This window comes from Calonectris borealis, chromosome 3, assembly GCF_964195595.1.
Source record: "Calonectris borealis chromosome 3, bCalBor7.hap1.2, whole genome shotgun sequence".
In the NCBI taxonomy this organism is placed as follows: domain Eukaryota; kingdom Metazoa; phylum Chordata; class Aves; order Procellariiformes; family Procellariidae; genus Calonectris; species Calonectris borealis.
Window position 1 is genome coordinate 115,158,527 of NC_134314.1, and position 26,197 is coordinate 115,184,723.

The 26,197-nt window shown below is 46.3% G+C and overlaps 1 protein-coding gene across 3 annotated transcripts in view; it reads left to right on the forward strand.

Annotated features, from left to right (window-relative positions):
• The first annotated feature begins 335 nt into the window (after window positions 1-335).
• Window positions 336-26,197, forward strand: part of LOC142081018 (phosphofurin acidic cluster sorting protein 1-like) — a 72,160-nt gene continuing 46,298 nt past the window's right edge. For 2 of the 3 annotated variants that reach the window (XM_075147421.1, XM_075147422.1), the window contains exon 1: window positions 1,639-1,745. In XM_075147421.1, the coding sequence (XP_075003522.1) occupies window positions 1,654-1,745 (92 nt within the window). In that variant the 5' untranslated portion in view covers window positions 1,639-1,653. Of the gene's footprint in view, window positions 469-1,638; window positions 1,746-26,197 lie in introns of those variants that run through there. The other variant, XM_075147420.1, reaches the window with a different exon arrangement.

Below are 26,197 nucleotides of genomic sequence, written 5' to 3' on the forward strand. Positions count from 1 at the left end.
GTCCAAGGGACAGGCTATAAATTAGACATCAGTATTCAGGAAAGTGACCCTGAAATGCTTACTGATAACGTTCTCAAAACATCAGTGCTGTGCTCAAGATCCACAGTGGAAACTCCTGCTTCTCAAATCCTAATCCCTCCAACTGACATGAGCCACATTTTACAGTCTCCATGGAATAACACTGCATCAATGGAAAACTCTGTCACTGCTGAGTATATTGAATAGCTCAGGTCCTGGTATGAGCCCTGCAGAAGCTGGAGGCTTCTCTTTATTTTGTGGTTTGGCCATTATTGACCCGGCCACTTATTTCAGGTAGTTTCAAGTGAGGAGCGCTGCAGCTTCGGTTCATCTCTGCCTCCTTTCAGGATCCCTCAGCCAGCATCACCCTGCTCTGATGATTTGGTCCTGTTCCATCTTTCCAGAGGCGGTGCCATTTCAGACGGATCCTCTGCTAAGGCCCTGTGAAAGGTGAGTCTGCCCCTGCACACCGTGCTGGCCCTACAGATGCTCTGGTGGGTCCTTGTTCCCAGGGGTTTTGAGGAAAGAGTCAGTTTTAGCTCTCAGCTTCCTTTTGCAAGGCTTGCCTTGCTTTTAGCTTCAACCCCCCAGGCCCGTGGGTCTTTATTTTCCCTGTTCCGGCCCCACTCCAGCACTCTGAAAGTCGTTTCCTCCTCATGTCCACCCACTGATCTGCCGTGCTGCTCACATGCTCCCGCTTCTAAGTCACCCCTTCAACCCCGTCCCCATGGGGCCCAGACACCCCCCTCCCCACAGCAGCCGAAAGCTCGTAATCGCCCCGGGGGCTCTGGCAGGCCGCTCCGCAATACCCCCTCACCCGCCGCAGCTCCTCCGCGGCCGGGCTCTGAACCGGCCCTCCGGGACAGCCCTCAGCCGCCCCGGGGATCGGCCGCTGCGGCGGCCGAGCGCGGCCCTGACCCCCCGCCCGCCCACGACGGCGCCCCCGGGATGGCAGCAGCGCGGCCGGGCCGGGCCGGGCCGGGCCGGGCCGGGCCGGGCCCCGCCCCTCGGCTCGGCTCGGCTCCCCGCTGCCATAGCAACCCCGCGAGCACGCCGCGGCCCTGGGCAGGCGAGAGCGCGCCCGACCGCACCCCTCAGCGAGCTCACGGGGGCCCAGCCTGCCGCACTTTAAAGGGCTCGCCACCACGCCGCCCCCCCCACCCACCGGAGGAGCGACGCTGTTCCCATTGGCTGGCCCCTCCCTGGCGGCCGCTTCCTTTTCCCTCTTCGATTGGCTACTGGCCGCTCCGGCCACCTCCCTCTCGGTTCCGATTGGCTGGTTGCCAAAGTCGCCATCCTCGCCCTTTCCGGGCTCCGATTGGCTCGTCTCCCGCCGCAGGCCGCGCCCTAGCCGCTCTCTGATTGGTCACGGGCCTCCCCCGCCGCGCCCTGCCACGCTCCGGTTGGCGGCCGCGGGGCGCCCGGGCCCGCCCCGCCGCGCGAGCGAGGGGGCGCGCGCCGAGGCGGAGGCCGGCGCTGAGGCGAGGGGCTCGGGCCGCCCCCATCGCCAGTGTCGGCGGCGGCGGCGGCGGGATGGCGGCGGCGGCGGCGGCGGCGGCGGCAGGCGCGTTGGGCTCGGGCCCCGCCGCAGGGTCCCCGGCGGTGGCCGGCGGGGCGGCGGCGGCGGCGGCGGCGATGGCGGTGGCCGGCCCCGGGCCGGTCCCGGTGCCCATGAACCTTTTCGCGACGTGGGAGATCGACCGTTCGGCGCCGAGCTGCGTGCCCAGGTGAGCCGCGCCGCACGGGGCCTCGCCGGGGGCCGCTCCGCTCCGCTGCGGGGCCTTGGTGAGCCCGGGTCCGGTCGGGGTCGGGGATGGCATGGGCGGGGGGGAGGCGATCTCTGGCCAGCCGCCCCCGCGCCTCCGGGATCGGCGGCCCCTGCAGCATCCCTGCCCCGACGGGCCGTACCGGGCCTGGGGCCGTGCCCCCTCGGTGGCCGCTGGGCCTTGCCCCAGCCAGAGGCTGGATGCGCGGCGAACGGCTACCCCCGCCGCCGTTCCCCCACCATGCCGCCCGGTGTGCTTCCAGTGGGAGCACCGGCAGCACCGGGGTCCGGCGGGGCCGGGTGTACCAAGCACCGGACCACGGCTGCGTTGACTCCATGTTGCAGCCTCTGGCTAGTGTCTGCCATGATGGCCATGGAAGATCTCAGTGGGGTATTTCATCGCGGCCATGCTGCTTCTGAACGCCCCTGAAGTGAATGATGGCCTTACAGCCGGTCCCCTGAAGCCAGGTGGTGGCTACCTGGCATCCATGGGCCTGTGGGGTTACCTGTGTCACTTGCACTCCAGACTGTAGGTAACAGCAAAAAGGATTCACTGTGCTGCCAGCTGAACTCACAGTTGTATCTCTGGCAGAGCTGGAAGACAGCTGAAGGGTGTAAATGTCATTGCTGACTGTATGGATGAGGGTATGTCCGGGCTAGATGTGCTTATGGGAAGAATGCAAAGACCTGTCTTGGAGCGAGGAGGTGCTGAATGTATTAATGTATTAATTAGGTGTGTTTTGGCCCACTCATCAGACATTGATCAGAGGAATTCTTATGAAAGTTAAGGAGCAAATTCAGTCACTCTGGATCCATGTATCTCTGGGCTGTGGTATGTTGTCTGCAAGTGATGTATTCAAGTGCTGCACAAAAACTAGAAGCGTAAAATTCAAGAGGGGAAAAATAGTTGTTCCTGTAGAGCAGGAGAACATCAGCCTTTGTGAAAGGGCTTCAGAAGGTTGATGTGTTTGTAGGGAGAAACTCAGTGATTGAGTGGCCAGATGCATCGGAGTAGAAATGTTCCAAAATACTCTGAGCTAGTAGAGAAAGCCTGTGTGATTGCGGTGCCCAAGGAGGTCCTGGGCTGAGCAGGCAGCAAATGGGAAGGAGTTTGTAACATGTATCTGTGAAAAACCAGTGCACCTTTTGATGACACATGCTGAGGCTGTAGTGTGGAGCAGGAAGCAGTGATCATTCTATAGCTTTAAAGTGACTTGAGGTATTGTTTATTTGTGGGTAGGTTACTCCCAAGCTGGAATTTGGAGAGCAGGACAGAATTACCAGATTGACTTCTTGCAGAAAGAATAGAAGTTGCAGATAAAGAGCATAGAACTTAGTGATGGTGAAGCATGTATATGTGCATAGTCTTCACAAATGGAAATGCTGCAAGAGCTAGAGAGAGGAGTAACTGCTTTGGGCAAACCAAAGGCAGAACAACTGGGAATAGTGAGACCGAGTTTAGAAGTGGGTTACATGGGTGGCGAGATGCCAGTGTGTGAGCAGAAATGGTGCTTCATCAGTTTGAAAGTTGTTTGAAGAACTGCTCTTTGGCCCAATGAATCCTGTGCCTTTTCACAAGGATAGTTTCCATTAGGATTGTGCAGATGCCTGTTCTAATGCATGAACTTCTTTGTGTGTTGATAGCCATAGGGGGCAGCCATCTGACATACCAACTTGGAGGAAACTTCTGTAAAATTAATCTGAAATTTCATCTCTGGAATATCTTCAAATGCAACATTTGCTAGGATGGGAAGAAGCTGATGGAAGCTGTTTCTTCCTTCAGAGGCCACAGCTCTAACATGGTGTGCTGCTATGCCTGTAGAGTCAGCAGGTGTCTGGAGAAGTCCTGTCAGGCCACAGTGACCAGTGTGGGACTGGTGCTTCTGTGTTTTCTAGTCTTCAGCTAGCCCAAGCTTTCCTGAGTGAGTGGGTCATAGGTGGGCACCTATCAGGCAGATATTTGTGTTCACTGTAATTAAAGGGAGATCAAGCCTCAAATCTGAGCTGGGTTAATGGTGTATCTGTGCACTGTGCTTACTTATTGCTTGCCCATGTTCTTCCTCTATTGATCTGCTTGTATAATGTTTTAGTCTCGACATTATGTTCTTCAAGGTAGAAACTCTGCTGTACTGTCCCAGTGCCCAGCACAGGTGGTCTCTGGCCTTACTGTGCTTTGGGGGTGGTAGTGCTGGCAAAATAACATCCATTCAATAATTCTTCTCCCTTGGGCCTCTCTGTCTCTTATGTGTGTGTAGTCTCAATTATTCTAGCCCTATGCCTATCTAGAGAGAAGAGAACTTTGCACTGATTTTGATACAGAACGTTCTATAGAACGTGCTTTCTTTTTCTAGACTCTGTATCCTAAGTCTTTGCTGTCCCTGTGCTCCTTCTTAGATGTTTCATTTTCTGAAAATGCAGCTCTGGCTGCTGCAGGAGCGGAACTGGGCTAGATCAACCTTTGTGGGGTTGCTCTGTGTTTGGCTGTTAATGCAGGACAGTTGAGACATTGTGTCCAGGCCTTCAGGATTTCGGAGAGGCAGTCTGGGGCAGTAAAAATAGGCACCATGAAGTATAAGCCCTGATGTACTGAACAGTTCAATAGTATGACTGTAAGACTTCTGATGCCTTGTAGGAGGATCTTGGCTTTCTAAGATGAACTGTTGCCCATAATGGAAGTATTTCCTGCTGAATCAGGAATGCGCCACTGAACTAAGTCCACGTTTAGTTTTGGAAGTTGCCTTGCTCTCAGAATGGAGGTATCATCTCTCCTGCTTGAGTCTTTCTCTTTTCAGGGCCAAGTTGAGAGAGATCTGTGAACTCTTAATGCCCTTCCTATGAACTGAGCAAGCATAGCCTAGACCCAGCTGCCTTTGGCTCAAGTGGCTTTCAGGGGAGGCAGAGCTGAATTTTCTGGGCAGTGGGCTATTATGCAGAGAGGCAGAAGGAAGTAAACACCTGGAAACCAAGTAAAATGCTCTTTACATCTTCAGTTAGGCTACCCACTGGGATAGGGATTACTGGCTTCCCATCGCGATGCCTTAGAGGAAAGCAATCCTGGTTGATTCATGCTGCAGGGTGTGAAGCATGCTTTTGCTAAAATAGTCAATCAATCAGCCTTAACTTCCACTCATAGTTGTCTTAGTATAAGTCTTTGTAGCGGTGTTCTGAGGCAGGAGAAAGTGTCTTTATTGTGATACCATGCAAATAAGTACCCTTAAGTGTTGTAGCAGGTTTTCACTGTATGGAGACTGCAAGAAATGAGCTAGAGCTTTGCCAAAGTAAAATGTCTGTCTGCATCAAGGTAATGTCTTACTATGTTTTCATTATCTTGTATGCTGATCAGGCAGTACATTTGGAAAAAATGTGTGAAAGAACTTTTTGCAAACATGCTTGGGGTCTTGTTCTTTCCAAGTGGTGGTATTTTTCAACCTCTGTTAATAGGACTGCTCTTCCTTTTTTTCCCTTTAATACCTGAGAGTCCATAAATGCAAGTTCTTAATTAGGAAACAAGATAAGATTGTGTGATTGTGTTCACTCTTACTCTTTTTCCATGACACAGCTGTTGTGTTCAGTGTTATGTGGATGTTGTTTCAGTGATAAGTCATCACTGAAACATTCTAGTTAGAGGTGAGAGATACGAGTTGTATTTTGGCTAATGCATCAGTATTGTTGAGCTCAGATTGCAAAGGCAGATTCTACCTGTACAAATTCTGCTGTGAATGGCACTGCAAGGATTGGACTGCATTTCGTCCAGAGTATCTCGTATCTCAGTACGATGCATGAGCTCAAAAACATTCCAAGTCTTGCTGCCACCCACACAGTGCGCTCGAACACAAGTGTCTTCTGCTTATGATAGTTAGAAAAGCATTGACTTAGGGAAATGCATGTGGTTTGGGCTCACTTTGTGAGACTGTGTATGTGCACCTTCAGGACATCGTGTTTCAGAAGATGCTCTGAATTCTCTATCATTAAAGCTTCCAAATGTGTGTTTTGGAAAGTTACAGCCTAATGAATATCTTCTTGGAAGGAGAGCAGTTATTGCAAGTACAACTGGAAATATCCTGTAAGTGCCAGCTACAGCGATCCTTTGAAGTGCCGTGAGGTGAATGTTCTCCTCTCTGCAACCCTGTTGCGCTGTTTGGGCAGTCAGTATCATTACCTGACACCTCATGGAGAGTACGGTAAAACTTCATTTGTGCAGCTGGTTGCATGCTTTCCTTTGCCTGAGGTCCAGAAAGCCTTGCAGTGAGCAGTACATGTTGTACAGTATGGAGGAACGTGCTCTCCTCTGGCACAGCTGCATTCAAGTGGGTTGGCAGCATCTTGCAGGCGTATGAAGTGGGCTGCTCTGTCAGCTGTGGACTCAGGGGTCTGTTTCCCCTCTGCAAGGAGTATTGCCTGTTTTTTCTACAACCCCTAAGAGTTTCCTTTCCTGAAGCTGATTTGGTGATGAAGAGCCTCTGAACTGGGTGTTCCTTTAAGAAACACTTATTCCAGCTGGAATAACGTGTATTTATCTGCCTGAGATGTTCTTGAGTGGTTTCCGGAGTAAATCGGGCATTTTCATGGTAAACTTCCAAACTCAGCAAAATCTGCTCTGTTTGGATAAGCTACAGAGTTGCACCTCTGGGAACGTTAAATGATTCCGGATTGTTCCCTCAGAAGATACTATGATGCTGTGACGAACCGGAGTAGCTCCAGCTCCAGTAGCTGGGAGAGGCCACAGTTTTTTGTAAGGAAACAGTCTCTTATAACTGGTGATATTTGCCATGTTTGAATTATGATTTCCTTTCAGTCCTATATAGAAGACAAAATGTTTTAAACAACCATCGGATTGCTTATTATTCTTAATATTGTGGGCTTGGCTACAAGCCTGCAACGTAATACATCTGATGTGTTGTCCACTACCTGTCGCTCTCCGTGGCTTGTCTGTCGCAGAGGAGCACATTTGGAATTTCTCCTCTGGCAGTATTACATTTGCCTTCAGAGCATACGATAATTGAGTTGGTGTCTGTTATTCCTTCTTTCTGCTCATTAGTGGAATTCAGGACAAGTGTCCCCTGCCAGTATGATTGATGGGGGGTTGTGCTCCTTTCAGAATATTAATAGTGAAGGCTTAATTTTATTTGAAGTACCTGCCACGCTGCCTCCTAGCCTTGCTCTCCAGGGTTTCATTCATTAGCTAGGCTGTGTTAGCTCAGTTGTCTGATGGCTTATAAAAATGTTGCATTGTTCTTATTGTGCTAGTACACTATGAGCGTTCATTCTGCTTCCTCTGGCATATTCAGTTATTTGTGATTGATTACTAACAGCCATGTAGTATGCGTATAGTGCACCCTCCTCTGGGATGGAGATCCCTTGACCTTTATCCTGTCAAAAGAATAAATTGTTGAGCACCAGTATTTTATGGGGTTCCCGTAGCAGATCCATTCTTCGATCAAATCTGTGATGATGCTTTTGTGTAATTGTTTGCGACGTGGAATGATTCTAGATTGAACACATGTCGCCAGTCAACTTCGGAAGAAGTTATTTCCAAAAAAGAGCCAGAGGTGAGAAACATACTGCATTTCATAGCATGCCAGATGAGCGTCTGGGCAAGGCTACTTTCCTTGTGTTCCTATCTGGTCCAAGCTTTCAGCATCCCACCTGATGGGGAAGCTGTGCTTCTGTTTTGTTTTGGTTTGCTTTTTTTTAACTACATCAAAGCTGGTGGATACTGTTTTGGGAAACAAGAAGTGAGAGTGTTTTACTCCTCTGTGTGGGATGTGGCAGCAGGAACCTGTCTCTGCCTGTGGGAAAGCAGGCAGCTTAGGTGATATTGCTGTTGTAGTTAGAAATCTCTTAGATAAATGAGGCTTTGTTTGGATACTTCAATATACTCATTGCAGTGGACCCAAAGGAAAGATGCAGTATTTCAGATACCTTAACACATTGCAACTGTGGTTACAGAGACCACTCCCTGCTCTGCAGTGTGATTCAGCCTCTGTGCACACAGCCCAAAATTACACTGGCTTTTTCTGTCGGTCTGTTGCAATGCCATCTCCTTTATAATTTACTGCCCACTGTCATCTCTCGTGCTCTTTCTGTTTCTCCTGTCTCATGTGGTCTAACCCAGTGAGGGATTCTCTTTAGTAAATAAAAACTCCTGTTGTATTTTGGCTGCTATTCTACTTTTTCTAGGGTCTCCTTGTTTTCCTACTCATGCTGATTTTTACACTTCCACTGTAAATCCTTATCATGCTTCTTATTCTTCAGTGCGAGCATATCTTAAGTAGCATGAGATCCAAAGCCAGTGCACGTGAGACCATCTCCTGGACAAAAAATGTCCAGGTTCTATGCCCAGCTGTGTTTTTTAACCATTTTTCTGGGCATATGATAACTAAATTCTCATCAGTATAGGCAGTTTGGGATGATGGCAGAACTCAGGTCTTTAGTTCCATTTTCCAAAACTGAAAAACACTAGCAATTTAGTTGGTGTGCTGCTACAATGGTAGCAGGGTTAGAATAAGAGTAACTGCCTTGTAAAGGGTTATGCTACTCTTCTCCTGTTCTTTAATACCTTTTCTCTGGCAGGGGAGAAGATCATGTTCATCCCAAGCCTCCTGTTGATTCTTCTGCTGTGTGATTTTCAGTAACAGTTCTAGTGTCTCTGAATTCGTACTATTTAGATCAGGTTTTTTTATATTTACATGATTTATATATTTTTAGAAGAGCTCCCTTATATTTGTTCTGCATTTTCCTATGTGTTCTTTCAGCTATCTTCTAGTAGTCCATTTATTTTCTACCTTATCAATACATCCACTTTCTTCTCATTGCTGCTTTGCCTCAAAAGCCTGCTGATAATTTTGGCACTGTTCTCACATTTTTTCCTTGCTTCTGTCTTGCCTTGCACACTTGTAATTGAGTAATCTTTAGTTCTGAATCTTAATTTTTCTCTTTTCAAAGTTTGCTTTTTTCCTCAGAATTTAGAGACTATTCCTTGTGAAGCTGCAATGGCCACATCTTGTTCTTGTATGGCTTTTATTTTTCAGCTGGACTATGTTCTTGATGTGCTTGGGTTGTTTTTTAATGACTTTTAGATTTTTTCACTGTTAATGAATATCAGCTTTTTTCCTTTATTAGGCTTTCTGAATTTTCTTGTATGTGCATCCCAGAAATACAGTCCCATAAGCTGTCATTTCTTTCAGTCCTCTCAGTCCTGATGCTTGAGGCTGCTTGTTCCAAGTATTCCTTCCTTTCTTGTGTGCTCCTTTGTGAGAAGCAAACTCAGGATGTCCATTTGGATTTCACAGCATACTGTATATATGAATAATTTACTAATTTTTTCCTTGATGTTTGTCAAAGTCCCTTGACTTTTTGAGCTTTTTTTCTGCCTATTATGTTCCTTAATCTCCAGTCAGAGAAGAGGACAACATTCCCGTAACTCTGCATTTACACCTTGTTCGTCTCACCTGTGTATTGATGAAATGTTCATACTTATTTGGGGATAACTTTATCTGTTGCAATACTGATTTGTGGAAGCATGGACAAGTCACCCTTATTTCAGGAACCTGCTCCACCCACAAGGATCTGAGCAGAGAACTGCATTGTACAGACTCTGGTTATTAACATCTTGTGTTGCAAGTGGATGAAAAGCCTACACACAAATTTACCAGTTTTGGTGAGAATCATTCTTTTGAGTCAAGAATCTTAACTGTGCAACTCTTTAGAATCAACTTTTTTTTTTTTAAATCTAAAATTTTTTTCTTACAGTTATGAAGAAGCCTCAAAAATGGATGCCCACGCTGGTTTGACACTGTCTCTTCCATGGGCCTATGTCATTGCTATTGTATCACTTCAGTCCTTCCCCTGTGCTCTCTTCCCAGATGTATCTTACCATGGTACCATGTTCCTGAGCCTGCAGCTAGTCAGATCTAAGGTGCTTGCCAGCTCAAGATAATAGCAAAGGAAACAGATGGGATGTTTGGTGGGTTTGCTACTTCAGAATTAGCAAGCTGTAATGAAACCTTAACTCTGCGTTCATCATTAGTAGGAAAGTTGTTAGACTATGCATTACAGAAGCTGCCGTATGGCACGTGTTCCCTTTTTGTCAGCGTGCGTGATCTCTACCAGGACAGTCTGGACGATGGAGGATGCCCCGTGTTTTAAGTCACTGTAGCAGGGTTTGCCAGACAAGTGTCTATTGGCACTTGAACAAATGCCTGCAGCAGACAACTAGAGGAAGTTGGTGTGGATCAGTGAACTAACCTTGACCTCATTTCACTGCTTTTCCCAGCTTTGCTGCATTGGCACATCTCCAGCGGACTTGGAGGTGTACCCCAGCAAGCTCTGCCAGGTGATGAGTGTTAGGATGTAGTCTGTCCTGCATCCCCATTAGCACTTTCAAACTTGTTTGAAATGTACTTGTCACTGTGTCTTAAGCACTTGTTCTTTTCCTCCTGTAGACAAGGCTGCAAGTGGTGTTTTTGTAATCACTCACTGCTTTGTGGTGGTTAATTCATTAAGACATTTTATTTTAGCCTGGAGACACAGTAAGTAAGCTGTTTAGCAACAGGTATCATGGCTAGTGCTGTGGCTCCATGGAGGTGTGATGCATTTGCACCTTGCCGTGCCGTTGACTGCTGCTCTCAGCTAAGTTGGCAGTGAAGCATCTTTTGTTAAAGCAGCCTTGGATTTGGGGACAGCTGGTGCAGCAATTCTGCTGCGTATGTAGACAGAAAAGTTCAAAATCTGTTACATTTGTGAAAAAAGTTCTGTGACATTAGCCATACTAATGCTGATGCCTAATTTCAGCATGGCTAAAATGAGAGAAGATCAACGTGCTGCTGCAGACTTCCACTTTTTTTCTGTTGCTTTTGGGCAGACCCCAAATGAACAGCTAGAAGTTCAAACACAGTGATCTTAAGTAAAGGAATGACCGGTTAAAGATGTGATGTTTCCGAAGTAATGTACCCTTTCAGTTGCCTATGAAAAACAATTTTTAAAAGTTTGCTGCAGCATGGAGCCTTACCACTGACCTGTGGATTTTTTAATGAGCTCTTTCTAACATTTCTAGGGAGGCTGTTATGCAGCAGCAATGAATTTGGTCACAAGTAACTTGTTTGAAAATAGAGCAGAAGATGACCTTGTGGTTTAGACACTGAAGTGAGGCTTAGATTCAGATCCAGGAGCTGAAGTTGCTTGCTCTTCTTCTAGTTCAAATAACCCTTTTCCCTGCCTGAAGCCATAGCTATGACTCATGTTCCTGTTCTCCCCAGTTTGTTCCCAGCTGCTTGTTTCCATGCTGCAGTGTTGCCATTTCCTTGCATGTGCTAGGGCGACTGTGGAGTTGTATTGTAAAGCAGAAGTGATCTTGAGATGTGGCAGGGTTGATCCCAAAGCCAATGTCCTGCAACACAGTGCCAATACTCATAAAGGAAGAAATTTGTCCTTCTTGGGAAAGAGAGACCCTTACAAGACTGTCCATACACTCTGGTGTATTTCCGTGAGCTGGAAAGACAAAGCTGAAGCTAGAGAAAACGGCTGGCGATTCTTCCCCAGCTTCCACAGACTGGAGAGCTGGGCTAGGAAGCCTGAGGGTGCTCAGGAAAGGGCAACTGGAGAGAAACCATCTGACAGCCAGATCACCAGCAGAGTTTTCCTTGCTGTCTAATCTGGATGCTGCCAGCTGGGAATCCCCTGAACAGGCTCAGAGGACCATGGGAACTGGTGGAGTTTGGAGGAAGGTTTGGGGAGCAGTATGTGGAAATCAGTTGGGATTTTTTGGACTTTCTGCTGAGGTTTTAAGGGCTCTTTGTGCTGAAGAAAGACGTTGGTCCTGGTAGGTGCGATTAATATCTGCATAGCTTGCAGTGGAGCATGACAGAGGCTAATGGTTGTGTGACTGAGTAGCTGTGCATGCTGGGACAGACTGTCTGGGCAGATCCTAATGCTTCCTCAAGAGATGCTTCTTGACAATGTGCTTATTATCTGGAAATCAGCTTGTGTGACAGGAGGTGCCAGGAGGCTATGGCAGAGTCTCGTGTCCTGTTGTGGTAGGTGCTGCATGATGTGCTATAATGAAACGCTGCCTATTCTGCAGGGTTTTACTCCATGCTTTGAAGAGACATGGGTGACGGGGAAGCAGAGGTGAAGTGATTCATCCAACAGTTAAAAAGTGCCAGAGATGGATGGATTAAATATCGCCTCTCTGCCTGGAACCAGATCTTAACTCTAAATTGCTTCCTTCTGTAAAAGCAGTGAAGTCTCGCTGTAGCAGAGCCTGGGGGATGTGGTTATATGACTGCAACTCTCCTATGCACATGATGGGGCAGCAGTTGTTTGGTATGGTTTGTCCTCAGTTAAATTTCCTTTTTTTTTTCCCCTCCCCAAATGTTTGGGTATTGTGAATAACACAGCAAATAAGTTGTAGCCTCACACAGGAAACTCCTAAGAAAATACACAGTCTGTCCAACTCTCTCAACTTCTGATCTATTTGCCCAATTTTGTCCTGGCTTGTCATGGGCAACTGCCTCAAGGAACCATGTTTCATAGAAATCAGTGGTTAGAGGGAGGCTGGAGGTCCTATTAGATCCCCTGTGATGGAGAACTTGGCTCTCTTGCAACCTCCTGTTTACAGGCTGATGTGCCTGGGTGCATTGCAGAGGTAACTCTCAACCATCCTCAAGGTTTGCTGTCTTTTTCCAGTGGGTTGATATTGAGAGTTGGGAGGGGAAAAGAAGGAGAGAAGACAGCCTGGAAAGAGCTGATATAAATGAGGGAACGGGGGTAGCATTTTCAGGCTAAGCTGTTTCGTGACTAAGCTGTCCTGGTTCCATCTGGGACAGAGTTAACTTTCTTCCCAGTAGCTGGGGAGGGTGCTGTGTTTTGGGTTTGGTATGAGAGGAGCGTTGATGGCCCATTGATGCTTTGGTTGTTGCTGGGTGGTGCTTGAACCTTGCGGCGGGGACTTTTCAGCCTCCCATGCTCTGCCAGGTGCATGGGAAGATGGGGGCAGGGGAGCATAGCCAGGGTGGTTGACACAGCTAGCCAATAGGGTATTCCATACCATGTGACGTCATGCTCGATATAAAACGGGGGGGTGGGGGGGAGCAGGTGGTGGGCTCTCCCCCCGTACGTGACACGCGGTTGGTGAGTGGTGAGCAATTGCATTGTGCATCGCCTGCTTTGTATATTGTTATTGTTGTTGTTATCATTGTTATCATTACTGTTCTACTTTGTTTTATTTCCGTTATTAAACTGTTTTTATCTCAACCCGTGAGTTTTCCTACTTGTGTCCTCCCGATTCTCTCCCCCATCCTACCGGTGTGGTGTTTAGTTGCTGGCTGGGGTTAAACCACAACACAGTAGTTTAAGCAAAATTTGAGCGGTGGTCTTTTCAGTGGGTATTTAGTGTGAAAGGATGCAGAGTGATGGGAGAATGGTTTCAAGGAGCCTGTTTCATTCATTGTTTGAGCAGCAAGGTGCACTTGCTCCCTAGATACATAGGTAAATGTGCCTTTAAACCTGGGAGGTGAGAAGTGTCAGCCATGAGTAAGAGGCAAAATTAACAACCCTGAACACCCTTCTTAAGCGATTGGAGGAAGAAACGTTTAACAGCCACCCCCTTGCCTTGTAACTTCTGCCTACTCGGAGCATAGCCAAGAGGAGGGAAAGGAAATCTCTTAACCTTATTATTGTTTGTGACTACAGGAAGCAATCTAGTTACTGCCATCCTTTAATCCTGACACTGTTGGACCGTAATGAGAACAGAGAAGTCTTGGTTTCATACCCTTGCAGGCAGGGATGTGGTGTCTGCGAAGGAAATCACCGAACCTCTCTGTGCCTTGACCCTTACCTGAAGAAACTGTGATGAGGTTTCACACTGACCACTTGGAGTTTGTCTAAGGAGCATGAGAACAGTTGGCCCCAAAATTTGAGTCCTGTCTATCTGTCCAGGTAAGGAATAACTGCCTGGCTGCCACTGGGTTCTCCAGCCTCTCTTTTTAAGTGACCTGGACATTTCCATCATAGATCTAAGTGTCTTTTGGGGGAAGTTTGAAGCTTTTAGCAGATCCTGATAGTTCCTTCCTCTTGAGAAGAGGAATCTTGAAAAGCATGTTCCAAAGACCGCTTCTACCACTGCAGCCATGGTTATTTCTCCTCTGGGTAGCTAACAGAGCTGTGAGATATGTAAGAAACTGGGCCATAGACTGTGATAGCTTGTGCTGTGCCAAGGGAATGGTGTTCTTTGGGCGAGATGCAGAAAAGCAAAAATGATTGGTGATGGGGTAGCAGAAGTGCTCAACATCCCAGCTAAATGCTTCTGTGAACAGAAGGCAGAGTGGTTAATTATTGGCCCCCAGAAGATCTTACGTTCTCTTCTGAAAAATGATGAGGCACTTGTGTTGCATCCAGTCCTGATTGTAGTGGCAAACACTCCTGTGGACATGAATATGAATAGGTTTTGAGTCCCAACTGACAAAAGATTAATAACTCTGCTTAATTACAACCTATTTTTTTCCTAATACTCTGAGAGTAAATGACTTTTCAAGGAGAGTTGGCTGTGAAGATGTGCAGGATGTTGGAATTCTCTTTGGGAAGAAGGCAAAACTAAGTAGATCAAGGTTTAAAATCCAGGGTAGCTTTGTGGGAGACAAGCTCCATGGTCTCTGCTTTCAGTGTAGATGTGATTTCAAGCCAAACAAAGTTTCTGTTGAGGTTAGAAGTGTTCAGTGTATATCTCTTCCAGGGTGGTAACAGCCTCAGCTGTCCAGACAGAGGCAGTTCTACAGAGCATGTTCCTTGTGATACCCAACAGCACAGCACCCTGAAAGAGGTTATGAAAAGGAAGTACAGTTACATGTTGTTTTGCCAGCACCAGTTATATTTGAGGTATAAGTAAAGCATGTGAGGTTTCAGAATTCAATTCCTGTTATCCAGAACAAACATTTGCTGCTGACAGCCCTCTAGAAGGATCCCTGAGTTGTCAACAATGCAGGTGAATTGCTATCTGATATGGTTTCTCTAAGCCGTAGGTTAGGGAGCAAGATGAAGGCCTTTCTCAGAAGTGGCAGCAGCAGGTAGAACAACAAATGCTAAAAAAAGGAACCTTCTTTAAAAAAAGAGAAAGGAAAAAAAAATAGGTTGATGACAATGTGATGATTTCTAGAAGTACCTTCTGAGTATCCTGGCTCTTGGTTCTTGACTAACTATGGGAAATGAAGCCACTGAAGGGGAAATAACTTGCTTCTTTCTGGGCTTGAGAGAGATAATCTCAGATTGCCTGAAAGGAGACTTTTGAACAAGTTCTTCTTCCCTTATTTTGCAATAGCAAATCTTTTCTTCCTAAAAACTGTGTAGCGTATGTTCTGTAGAGCATTTATTGCTTTTTGGGCATGTAACTGAGACATGCGCGCATGCACACACACACACCCCCCCGCCCACCTGAAAGACGAAAAATGGACCTCAGTGAAAGTTACCACCATTGTCAAGGACACTTTGGAAATGCATGCACTGCAAAAGACCTTTGAATTTGAGTTGTGGTGACATGACTGTTAGTCCTTCCTGCTTTTCCCTGTACCTGTGGACTCTTTTCGGAGTGCCAGCTCTGCCTGCTAGCTTCCATACCTGTAGGATGCTAACGGGGTTGCAAGTGACAGTTGCTGCTTCGGAATGTTACCTGGTGATGAGACGTGGTGATGGAGGGTATTTGAAATGCTACCTTTGAAGCATATGTCTGTGCAGAATACTTGACTCCACCAGTGTGCTTGCCTGGACATCACACCTGCACTGTGCTCTGCCTGTTGCGTGTCATCCTCCTTCTCCTGGGACAGAGGTGCTCAGCCTTTTGGAAAAGCAATAAATCCATTTAAAGCAAACAAGTTGCTAGCTGGTACTGGCCACGCCTCTGGTGCAGGTCTAGGGAGAGGAGGCAAAGATGGAGGAGAGTTTGTATTCTTCTGTCCTATTGAACCCAAAGCCATTTTGCAACTGTATCACTAAAGCACAGTAGGAACACAAGCCTGTGGTGTTTGCTTAGGATCTCTCCGGTTCCCACAGTTCTCAAGCCTTTCTCTGTTTCCTACAACATGCAGATTATATAAAGGGCAGGTGAGGTTGGGTGAGAGCCAGCCATGCTTTGCACTTGATAATTTTCTTCCCTTTATATTTTTAGGTTTTATACTACCTTGAGATTTGCCATATTTCAGCTATGATACAAATATTTTGTAGGATTAAGCCTTAATGTTTAGGATTAGATAAAAAGGGTGTTGAGGGAAGGAGTCTGTTTTATGTCTAGTGACCTTGTTCTTATGCATGGACAGCTTGCAATGTTTGGGAGGAGAAGCAGCTCCTGAACAAACTGTTCATTGAGTAGGTCTGCTAATGACAGATGGTGTGGAGTGGTAACTGCTAGTGGCCTGGTAGTAAAATGACCAGGCCAGTGAAAAGGGTAGCAGAGAGATTTTTAGGCTTGGGAATTTGCAAGAGGTTGTGTATGACAGATTCAAAAGAGCTTTTCAGTGATGCACTATATTGCACTTAAAGCTGTGAATGTGCAGCCATTGCCAATCTTAGATCTCTCAACTTTGATTTTGACATGCTGTCTTAAGATTTAAAGCCTGAAACACAAGGATTTATTGCTTGTGCTGAGTTTCATCACGCTCTTTCACTAACATTAAATTGCCCCAATGGAGGACAAACTTAGAGCAAATTCACCTAAGCTGAATGCTTTCTTTCCTCTGACTTACACCTGCTGTGCTTTGGGGAGTGAACCTCATAAGCTCTCTTACAGTATGTATGCAGGTCCACAACAAGTACCCCCCTAAATATGATATTTTCTTTTTCTTCTCTAATGGAAGGCCTTGAGACGTTAGGGACTAGGAAAAAATCTTGCTCTTCCATGTGGACACACCTGAGAACAAAAGTGTGGGACTCACAGGGATATTTCTTTCTTGCCCGACTTTCTTCCCCACCCTCGCAGAATTTGGGATGTGCTTTCTGTTGCATTGGAAATAGGAGGTTTCCTGTAAAGCTTTGTGATTCTTAAGACAGGCTTCGGTTTTTTTTTACTTTGCCTGCTGAGGTTATGCTTTTGGGGAATGTCATCCTCTGAATATCAAGGCTAGCAGCTTTCCTTTCCTTAAGAGTAAAGGTCTGTTTTTGAAGGTGTACGCAGATTTTGCTCTGAAGAAAGGTGTCTAATAAAATAAGGAATTTTCAATCAGGACAAGCTGTGTGTTTCTTGGTGGCTTCAGCTTCTACATGAAATGGGTGAGATGCTCCTAAAACATATGTTTTAGAATCAGATCTATCTCTATGTTGTGAACTACTGGGCTACATCCAGTTACAAAACTGTATGTAAAATCCTGCTCTGGACAGCAGGCAGCTCCTGAGGCCACAGCTCCAGAGTGCAACAAACGTGTTGAGTGTTAGGTTATTCTGCAGGCACCTACTTTATTGCAGATCTGAGAAAGCTGAGCTATGAGGTGTGTGGTTGAGTTTTTTCCCTGTCCTATGGGATACATTTCAAGCTGTTTCTCAATGGCTGTTGGCAGACTTCCAGTCTTTTGCTGCCTTGCTAAATCACCTGTAGTGTGAGCAGTTTAGTAATACATGAGAATTACAGCAAGAGTAAGGTGGTATGACTGCAGCATGTGAAATACACTGTTGTGCCCTGGGAGTGCAGATGGGAAAGCCTGCCTGAAAGTAGTGTTTGGGGTGACTGTTTAGTATGAATTTGAGTGCAAATCCAGCACTAACTCCCAGCAGCTGACATCCCTAGCAGGGGATTGTAGGAGTTGTTTTCTCTCTTCTGAGTTAGTTTTCTTACCAACCCGAAGGAGAATGGAGTAATGTGGCAAGGATGCTGAGAAGCAGCTCCTTCATAGAAGAACATTGCCTGGTGGGACTCTCTAGAGCTAGCAGCAGCTCTGCTGGGAGGCAAAAAGAAGGTTTGATGAAAATCCAGTTTGAAACATGGCTGCTGGAAGTGTACTATATTTTTGATTTCTTCATCCGTAGTAACTGACTTCCATCTTCTCTTGTATGGACCTGGGTGGGATTAGCCAGCATGTTTCTGGTAGAGAGGAGACAATCTGCCTGCTTTCCAGTCTTTTCTGAGGAATATTGTCACTCACTGGGTGAGAGGAGAAATGCCAACTTTCCAGGCCATGGTGCTGCTAGGGGTGAACACACCTCGCCTTTACTCCTTCCTGCTGAGAAGCCTCCTCTTCCAGTGCACCTGAAACTCTGCCCTCCCTCCTCTTTTTCAGAAGAGATGGGAGGGGCATGGAAACTGTCTGAGAAGTATCTACTAGAGATCTCCCATCGGTTGCTCTGCTTTTAGACGAAGTAGGGGGCTGGGTAATTATAAATTTTATTTCTTAGAAAAGAAAAAAATCAAGCTTTTCTCAAGCAGAGTCCCACCGTTTCCTCTCAGTTGCTTCTCCCTGGGCATATGGGGAAAAGAAAAGCTGTCCACAGCCCGTCTGGAAGTTGCCTGAAAGTTTGGCTGACCCGGGTGTGACACAAATCCTTACAGCTGCTGTGATGCCTTTTGTAGGGTTGTTGGTTCACATGCTTCAGGTGTTAGGGGAGTGTGTTAAGATAGAAGAGGCATTTACAGTTCAAATATCATAAAATCATAGAATCTTCTGAGTTGGAAGGGATCCATAAGGATCATCAAGTCCAATTCCTGACTCCATACAGGGCAACCTAAAAGTCTTGCATTTTAACTGGAAATGGGTGCTTCCAAACCTTGCAGCAGGTAACGCAGTATTAAGTCTGTGGGTTCAGGTAACACAGCGGTGGGACGCATGCCAGGGAGGAGAAGGCAGGGAATGGTAAAGCCCACCAGATGACCAACCAGCCAAGCACTTGACATGGGAAGTGGCTGTGGGCAGCTTGTGCAGATGCTTGTGTGCAGTTAAGCTCTGCTATCTGCTGGAGATGCAGCAGAACAGACAGGTCATGGTATGCTGCATTCTGGGTGCTTGAGATTGTGCCCTGCTGTGAGGTTGTGAGGATGGATGATGGTGATTGTCCCCATTTCTAAAGAACATCTTGTCGCTCCCTGGCTATGTGTCAGAGACTTGCAGGCCAGGCGTGTACGGTGGGGAAGGGAAGCCTTCTCCTACTGATTAATACTTTGTTTTGGGAAAGGAAATGATTTCTAGGGAACAACTTGAGGAGCTGTCTCTGGATCCAGGCAGAACTCTTCAGGATGGGAATCAGAGCTCTTCAAAAAGCTGTAACTTTGCTTCTAAGTGTAAAGATTTTGGAGCTGTTTAATGCAACAGTGACTTTGAAGTTGTAGAGTTTCAATTTTGCACATATTAAATTCAGCTTCTGTGAATGAATATCAGACACTGTGTTGCTGGAGGAGTTATTCCTGGAATCAGGCTGCTTCTTTGTCTGTTGAAAGGAGTTGCATCCAATATCCGATGGGGAGGCACTTTTTCAAGCCATGTAGCCTTTTATTCTCTTGACATACCTTACAAAATGGGCAATAAATTTCAGAGATGGCTTGACACCAGCCCAGGTTATTTTATTACTCACTGATAAATGATGGACCATTTTTCTGTGGGTTTTTAGTGTGTTGCCATTTTCTGTTTACCTGAGCAAATATGGTGTTCACGTATGCTCTACAGGAAGTCAGGCCAGATAGATCTTTAAGACTAATGTCCCTCCTAATCTTAAAAAATATGGAAAAACCCCTCAATGGGAAGTCTTACATGCTGATCCTTAGGAGGTAACATGTTAGATCCTGACACTGAATGGTTTTCTATTAAGTATCTTCTCAAATATCAGCTTTTTTTTTCCAGAGAATATGTGTTGTTTGGCATCTTTCATCTTCTGCAATGCAAGTAGCTGAGACATGTGACCCAAAGCTGTCGTGTGAGCGTTCATCACAGCACAGCCAGCGTTGTCAATAGAAATCTGTAGCAGATTGCAGGACTCATCACAGGACAAATTAGGTGAAATAAAAGTACTCAAATAAAGCCAACAATACTGTCTTGATGAAGCTGTGTTAGGACTATGGTATGCTGAGGGAGAAAAAGATGAAAGGCACCCCAAGGTGGCTAATTGCTGTTGTCTCACCTTAACTGGAAGCATCGCTGAATTACATGCCTTTCTGCTGGGGTGCTGGGTGATATGTGTAGTTGGCATTAAAAGTGCTTCCTGTGGGTGACTCATGCATTGGGTTGTTTCAAAAGAAGGTGGGAGAGCTTTATTTCTTTCTCAGGCCAAATTCCAAACCCACTGTACCTACACTCGGCATGACACCTTGGATGGCGTGAATTGGCAGCTTGGGACTGGCACCCCTTCTCTGGCCCTAGTTGCAGCGCGTGCCTGACTGTGGCAAGCCATCTCAGTGCTGGCCTGGAAGGAAACAACTAATTATTTTTTTAGGTTCATTCTTTGCTGGATTAGCAGGTTGAGCACATCATGTGCTCAAACACACAGTGGTCGTGGGAAATCACAGAGAGTGGAGAACAAGGCATTGGCTTCTGGTGGTGGGTGCTGCTGGCTTGGTTCACCAGCTTCTCTGCCTGTACCCTCTGAAAGGGATGTTGGTGTTCCCAAAGAACCGGGGTGATACTTGATTTCTGTGAACATCTCTTACAAGGGCCTGGAAATGGGGGTCTGGACCCCTGGGGGCATTGTGGGGGAAGCTGGCTATGAGCAGTAACATGTTACCCCAGATATCTATCTGCTAGATGCTGCCTGTTGCGTGCTCTCTAATGGGCACAACCTGCAGCATGAGGTCCACAAAATGAAGCCGTGCTGTTTTGTCTGGGGGGGGAGCTGTGTAAGGAAAACGTCTTTCTGATTTAGCCCTAGTGTAAACAGATTAAACCCTCCTTTTTATTTCTTCACAAATGTCTTTTTATTCCTTTGATTAATGTGAATAAGTAGTCCTCTTTACATTTTGTTTTGGGCTGGCTTCAAACAGTGATTTGGAGGGTAACTGGATAGAGTAAGGTATTTCTCACTCAGTGCCAATTCTAATGGGTATGTTATCAAGTGTCCTCTTCCCCGGCACCTTCTCCAGGTGACTCTTGAAGAAAATTCTCTGCAGAGATGGAAATATGTCTCTAACTGGAAGAAAGACTCTTCCAAAAGCACCAAAGCATAGCAGAGTTGCACTGAAGCATAGGGGTCCCAAGGAGATTGCAGCACTGAGCATGTGTAAGAACTCATCCTTTCTCATTATGTTTGAAGCTGTTACAGAATTTCCTGGGCACAGAGGTGTTTTAAGCCCAAATTGCCATGGTGTACCTGGGGCTGCAAGGAAACATTATTCAGCAAGTGAATGGCAGGCATATTCACAGGGCTTTGAAATCTTGTGCTAGAGACAGTTCAATCAGGAGTGCAGCTCTCAGTCAGAGGTGTGTGCTGGACAGACTATCAATAGTGCTCAGATACCAGCTTCATGAAAAGCAGTGCAAAATCAAGAAAAAACTGCCAGAAACAGCTAACAACCCCCACAGTTCTTTGTTCTATGACTGAAGAGTCCTTCCTTTAAACCTTTCTTTTTCCAGGGGCGAAATTGACCTTGAGTCTGAAACCCAGCACTTTAGTGTCTGTGAGCAGCTCCTCTTTGTGCAGGATGCTCAAATAAAACTAGCTTGTGGGAGACTGTCTCAGCCTGCCTTTTGAGGAGTAAGCAGCATTACTCTGGAGAGATGGGTGCTGGTTCATACGCAGAGTGTGTGCACAGAGCTTGTTCATAGAGAGCCGGGGGCAGGTACCATGTGCTTTATGCAGCTACCAAACCTGGAAGCAGAGGTGGCTGTAACTGATGCAGGGCTTTTCATAGTCATGTGCCTGATTTCTGTCTTAGAGCTTGGTTGTCACCTGTATCTTCTGGATTTTTTCTTCATATTTCATAGCTGTTCACATTGCTGGCTTAAATCTTTTTCTTGCAAGAAGAGTTAAGGCACATATCTTAACATTTCCTCTGTCAATGAAATGTGTGCACATCTGGGGTTTATGATGTTTTGCAAGTGTTCAATTGCACAGTTTTTGCATCCCGCAGCATCACCAAAAGTGAGGCTGGGCTTGCTGTCAAATTGGGATATTGCAGAGGGAGGCAAAAGCAGTGCTGACAGAAATGCACATGGTAAATGAGTCTCATGTTTCAGGTTATCTCTAGAATTGCTGGAATAATTTGTACTTTCTACGTGGCAGTTACAAGCAGTCAGAGGGGCTGACAGGAGCAATTGCATTAAGCCTACTAACTCTTGCTAATACTGCGAGCCAGAGGGATTGTAGTGTTGCCTGACTGAGGCTTAAGCCAGGTGTTTAATATCAGGTACTGAAGTTCAAGCTTTGAGCGATGATGTAAACAAGAAGGAAGGGAAAATGCCCGGTTTTATTTCTGGGATTTTGGAAAATGCTGGAAGACTGCTGTGCTCTGCTCTGAATTATTGTCAGCCCTTATAAAGTGGTTCTGAGGACTACTCACTTCAGTAGGTCTAGTTTTATGTTTTTATTGCCTGTTGTGCTGAAGCAGCTCAGGCTACTTTTCAACAGAGAACAAGCGTTTATGTTGCACACAACATGCATGCTGCTCTGAAACGGATGTGTGTAGTCTTCAAAGATCTCCAATGTGTCGTTCCCTCAAATGGAAAAACTTGGGGAATCCATCATGGTGACGGTTCAAGGATCTGCCTTATGGTACCTTCACAGCCCGGCTTTGCCGGATGCCGAGCCTACGTCGGATGTCCCAGCTGCTTTGGTGTCCCTTGGAGATCTTCCATTCATAAAATTGAGCTGGGTTGATCTTACTTAGGCTTGCAATCCTGTTGCCAGAAAGCAGGATAACTGGCTGTCATCCAGGTGCCAGAAGGGCTTTGCTGTCTGAATTTTCCGAGTATGGTGATCTCCAGTGACATGGATTTGCAGAGTTGCTGTAGCAACGTGCATAGGTTCACTCAAGCCCCAGCCCGGTTCCTGGCTTCCCAATTAGCTTTGCTATTCATCCCGCTTGTGAGAGGGGGAGTGGGGGCTGGGCTCTGGGGCAGTTTGCCTGCTGGACAAGCAAAGCAGCCTCTGAAGGGGTAGAGGCAGAGAGCACCACCTTCCCAGAGAGCTGCAGTGCCGTGCCTGCCTTCCCTCCCTCCAGCTAAGCAGATTAGCGAGAGCCGTTGCCTCTCTGCAACCTCCCTGCTGCCTTTGCTTGCTTATTCCTGCCATAGTTAAAGGGTTTTTTTGTCTCCCTGGCCTAATGCATTTAGATCAGAGTGAGCTAAGCCACAATTTAAATCAAGCTTTTTGGAAGTAATTTGAAAACGTGTGCTGTTTTCATTTTAGGTGAAAAAATATTGGTAACTGAAGTAGAAACATGGCTCTTAAGACAGTGCTTCCTACAAGGGAGCTCATTTCTCTGAAGTTTGTTTGAGTGGAGTGGGGCCTTGAGCTAAGCCCTTGAAAGGCAGAATTTTTAAAGCTCCCAAGGTGATTCAGGACCTGATGCTTCCTAGCTGAGGTCCTCCTTGGAACATGCAGCCTCTGCAGAACCATTCCCTTCACTCCTGTGAGTTCAGCATGCAGCACTGTTGGCTCCACATACTCACAAATTTTCTTCTGAAGCTCCGACGCCTTCACATGAGGATACTTACAAGGCCTTGGGTGGATATCTCTTTGAGCGTGACAATGTGAATCACCAGGGAGAAAATGAAACTTCCCATTTTATGTGGATGTTTTCTAACAGATAAGCAGCTGATTAATTAAATGGTAGACACAGCTGTAATATAAGGAAATTAAAGGTTGGAGAGAGATAAAAGTCTCTTTTTGTTTCTTTTAAATTGAATTTTAAACTTATCCTTATTATTATGCATCATGGAGTATTATATGCATATCTGGACTGAAATTTTCTCATCTTCTCTTCAGGATCTGACCACCCATCCCAGCGTAATAGTCTTGTTTTCATGTTTCTTGTGAGGTGCCCAGCACAACTGTGTACTTAATATTCAGGTCAAGCTAAACATGCAGTGTTCATCAAAAGCTGTTCCAGTTTTTATTTTTCAGTCCAATAGGTTCTGCATAACTGATGTCTTTTTATGAATCTTGATTCAAGTATAAAGCACATAGTTTTCTCCCATTTCTGTGAAGTTTAACAGGAATTGTAGAGAAAAACCTAGACTTAGTGAAATGCTGCTTGGAGTTCCAAGACAGCAAGAGTTGCTTATGTTTTGGCCTTTATATGCAGTTGAATATGCACTTGGGTCATGATCATAACAGTTTAGAGTTGAACAGTTGCTGGACTGTGGACAGCAGAAGTATCAGCTCCTCTTGGTGGCTGAGGGAAGCTGGAAGAATCAAAGTGTTTGGATCTGACCCTTTAGTTCCCATCACACCTCTCAGTGATGCATGTTGGGGGCTGGAAGATGTAGAACTCGTGGAGTGGCCCTCGCTAGTTAGCCGGATGTAATGCCTGCTGGGATGCACAGGGTTATTTTATCCCATATACCTAGCAGATGAAGGTGATAGAGCCAAATGTGGTCACATTTGCAAAGTCTTTCTGCAGCTTCTGAGGATTCAATAGCCTCAACATAATAGTGGCAGGTCGATTTTTGTCTAGGAGGAAGGTTGACCTCAGCATCACTACCCTCAGCTACCTTATTTGTGCCAGATCACCTCAACCCCTTGCATGTTTTAAGTGTGCCTTCTTATACTATAGATATTTTTCTGAGACTAGATTGTTGCCAGATGGACATGCATGTCTGATCATTTTGTGGTGCATGGTCACTGCAGTAGTTGTTCCCTTTGTATCGTCCAAGCCACACAGTTCACTTAAAGAAACTTTTGACTTAGCTTTACACAGCCTTGAGCCTGGAGATGTTCTGGGTATTGTATGTGTGTGATAAAAATAACAGAGAAGCAAATATGTGATCAGGACTTGAATTCTTGCAGAGCTGGTAGTGATCTCAGAAACCACAGGAGTGTCATGTTACTCAGTTTCCAGATGGAGATGCCTTGTAATGCCTGTGTGAAACGTTCCAGCACGCTATAAACATGGAGCCTGGATGCTGCAGAGGCCATACATGGATAGAGAAGAGCTGTTTATTGAATGGTAGCACAAGTTCTGATCTTCAGTCTGGGCACAAGACTGTGCATGCTAGTATCAGTACAGTTAACTCGCTGTGTGAGGAGGGGGCGTGCAGTGGGAGCTCTTGCACATTTGAGTTGGGTTTGCAGTCCACCTTGTGTCTCCTGGGTATATCACAAACGTACCTGAGTGTCCATTCCCAAACTCCTATGGGGATAGTAAGAAATGTAACAGACCAACGGGCAGGGGGTGATGCTGGGGGCACAGAATTGCTGTTACTTGTTTCCGCTTTTGCTATTTCAGAGTCATCTTAAATATTTGTGTTACATCTCATTGCATTCTGCCTTTTACTTGCCAAGGCTGGTTGCCTTAGTCACCAGGGCTTTGGTAACTAGGACAACAAGATTGAGCAGGCAAAGGTAGAAATAATGATAATAACTTTCTCAACTCTTTCTGAAATTGGCTTATATGAATCAATGTCATGCATGTAGGTGACTTGTGTCAGCAGTCTATTCTCCCTTTCTGCCTGACACATCCTGAATCCTACAGGCAGCACCACCATAACAGAGCTGTGTGCTGTGCCCTCCTGCAAACTGGAAACAAGCCCGTCAAGGGACATGTGAATGTTGCTGGCCACTTCCTTCCTGAAGCATGGAAGCCTGTGCTGGGGCTGGAGCAGAGTCCAAGGGGCACCTAAGGCAAGCCCTCAGGAGCCAGCACTTTGTGTGCCCACCAACTTGGTGGCAGATCCTGAGTGGGAAGTGTCAGGGCAGTGTGTCTGCTGGGATGGGGAGGCTGGCTTACAGTGCTTGGAGCAGCTGGTCTATTTGTTGGTTGGTTTGCTTACTGTCAGGCTGAGGAGGGTCTGGGAGATAGTAATTTGTGTCCTGTTTCTCATTCCTCAGGTGACTGGCTTTTGGATACTGTTTACACTATGCGTGTAGTTGGAGGTCAGCTTTTGATGCAGTTCTGCTTTACTTTGAGAGCAGGCTGTTTCTGTCCTACCAGGTAATCCCAAATCCTAACTTGGGACAATGAAATTCTATTTCCCAACCCACCTTTGAAACACGTTGCTCCTGGAAGCTCCCGTGAAGCTGCATCCTGCTGTGTCTGTGCCTTGTAACTAACGCCTTTTCTGCAGTAACAAACCAATGCTCCAGCAAACCAAAACCCCAGCTCCATGAATTTGTGCTAGCAAGGCACTTGTCTAGTATCCTTCACTGCTCAGTGCATTGGTTTCCTTCTCTCTGCTTGTTTTCTCTCAGCTGAACATGGTAGTGAGCACAGTCAAGGGATTCCCTGTCAGCACAAGCCTGTTCTTTGTGGGCACCCAGTGCAAGCTTAATAGACTCTCTTGAACACTTTAAGACAAAATT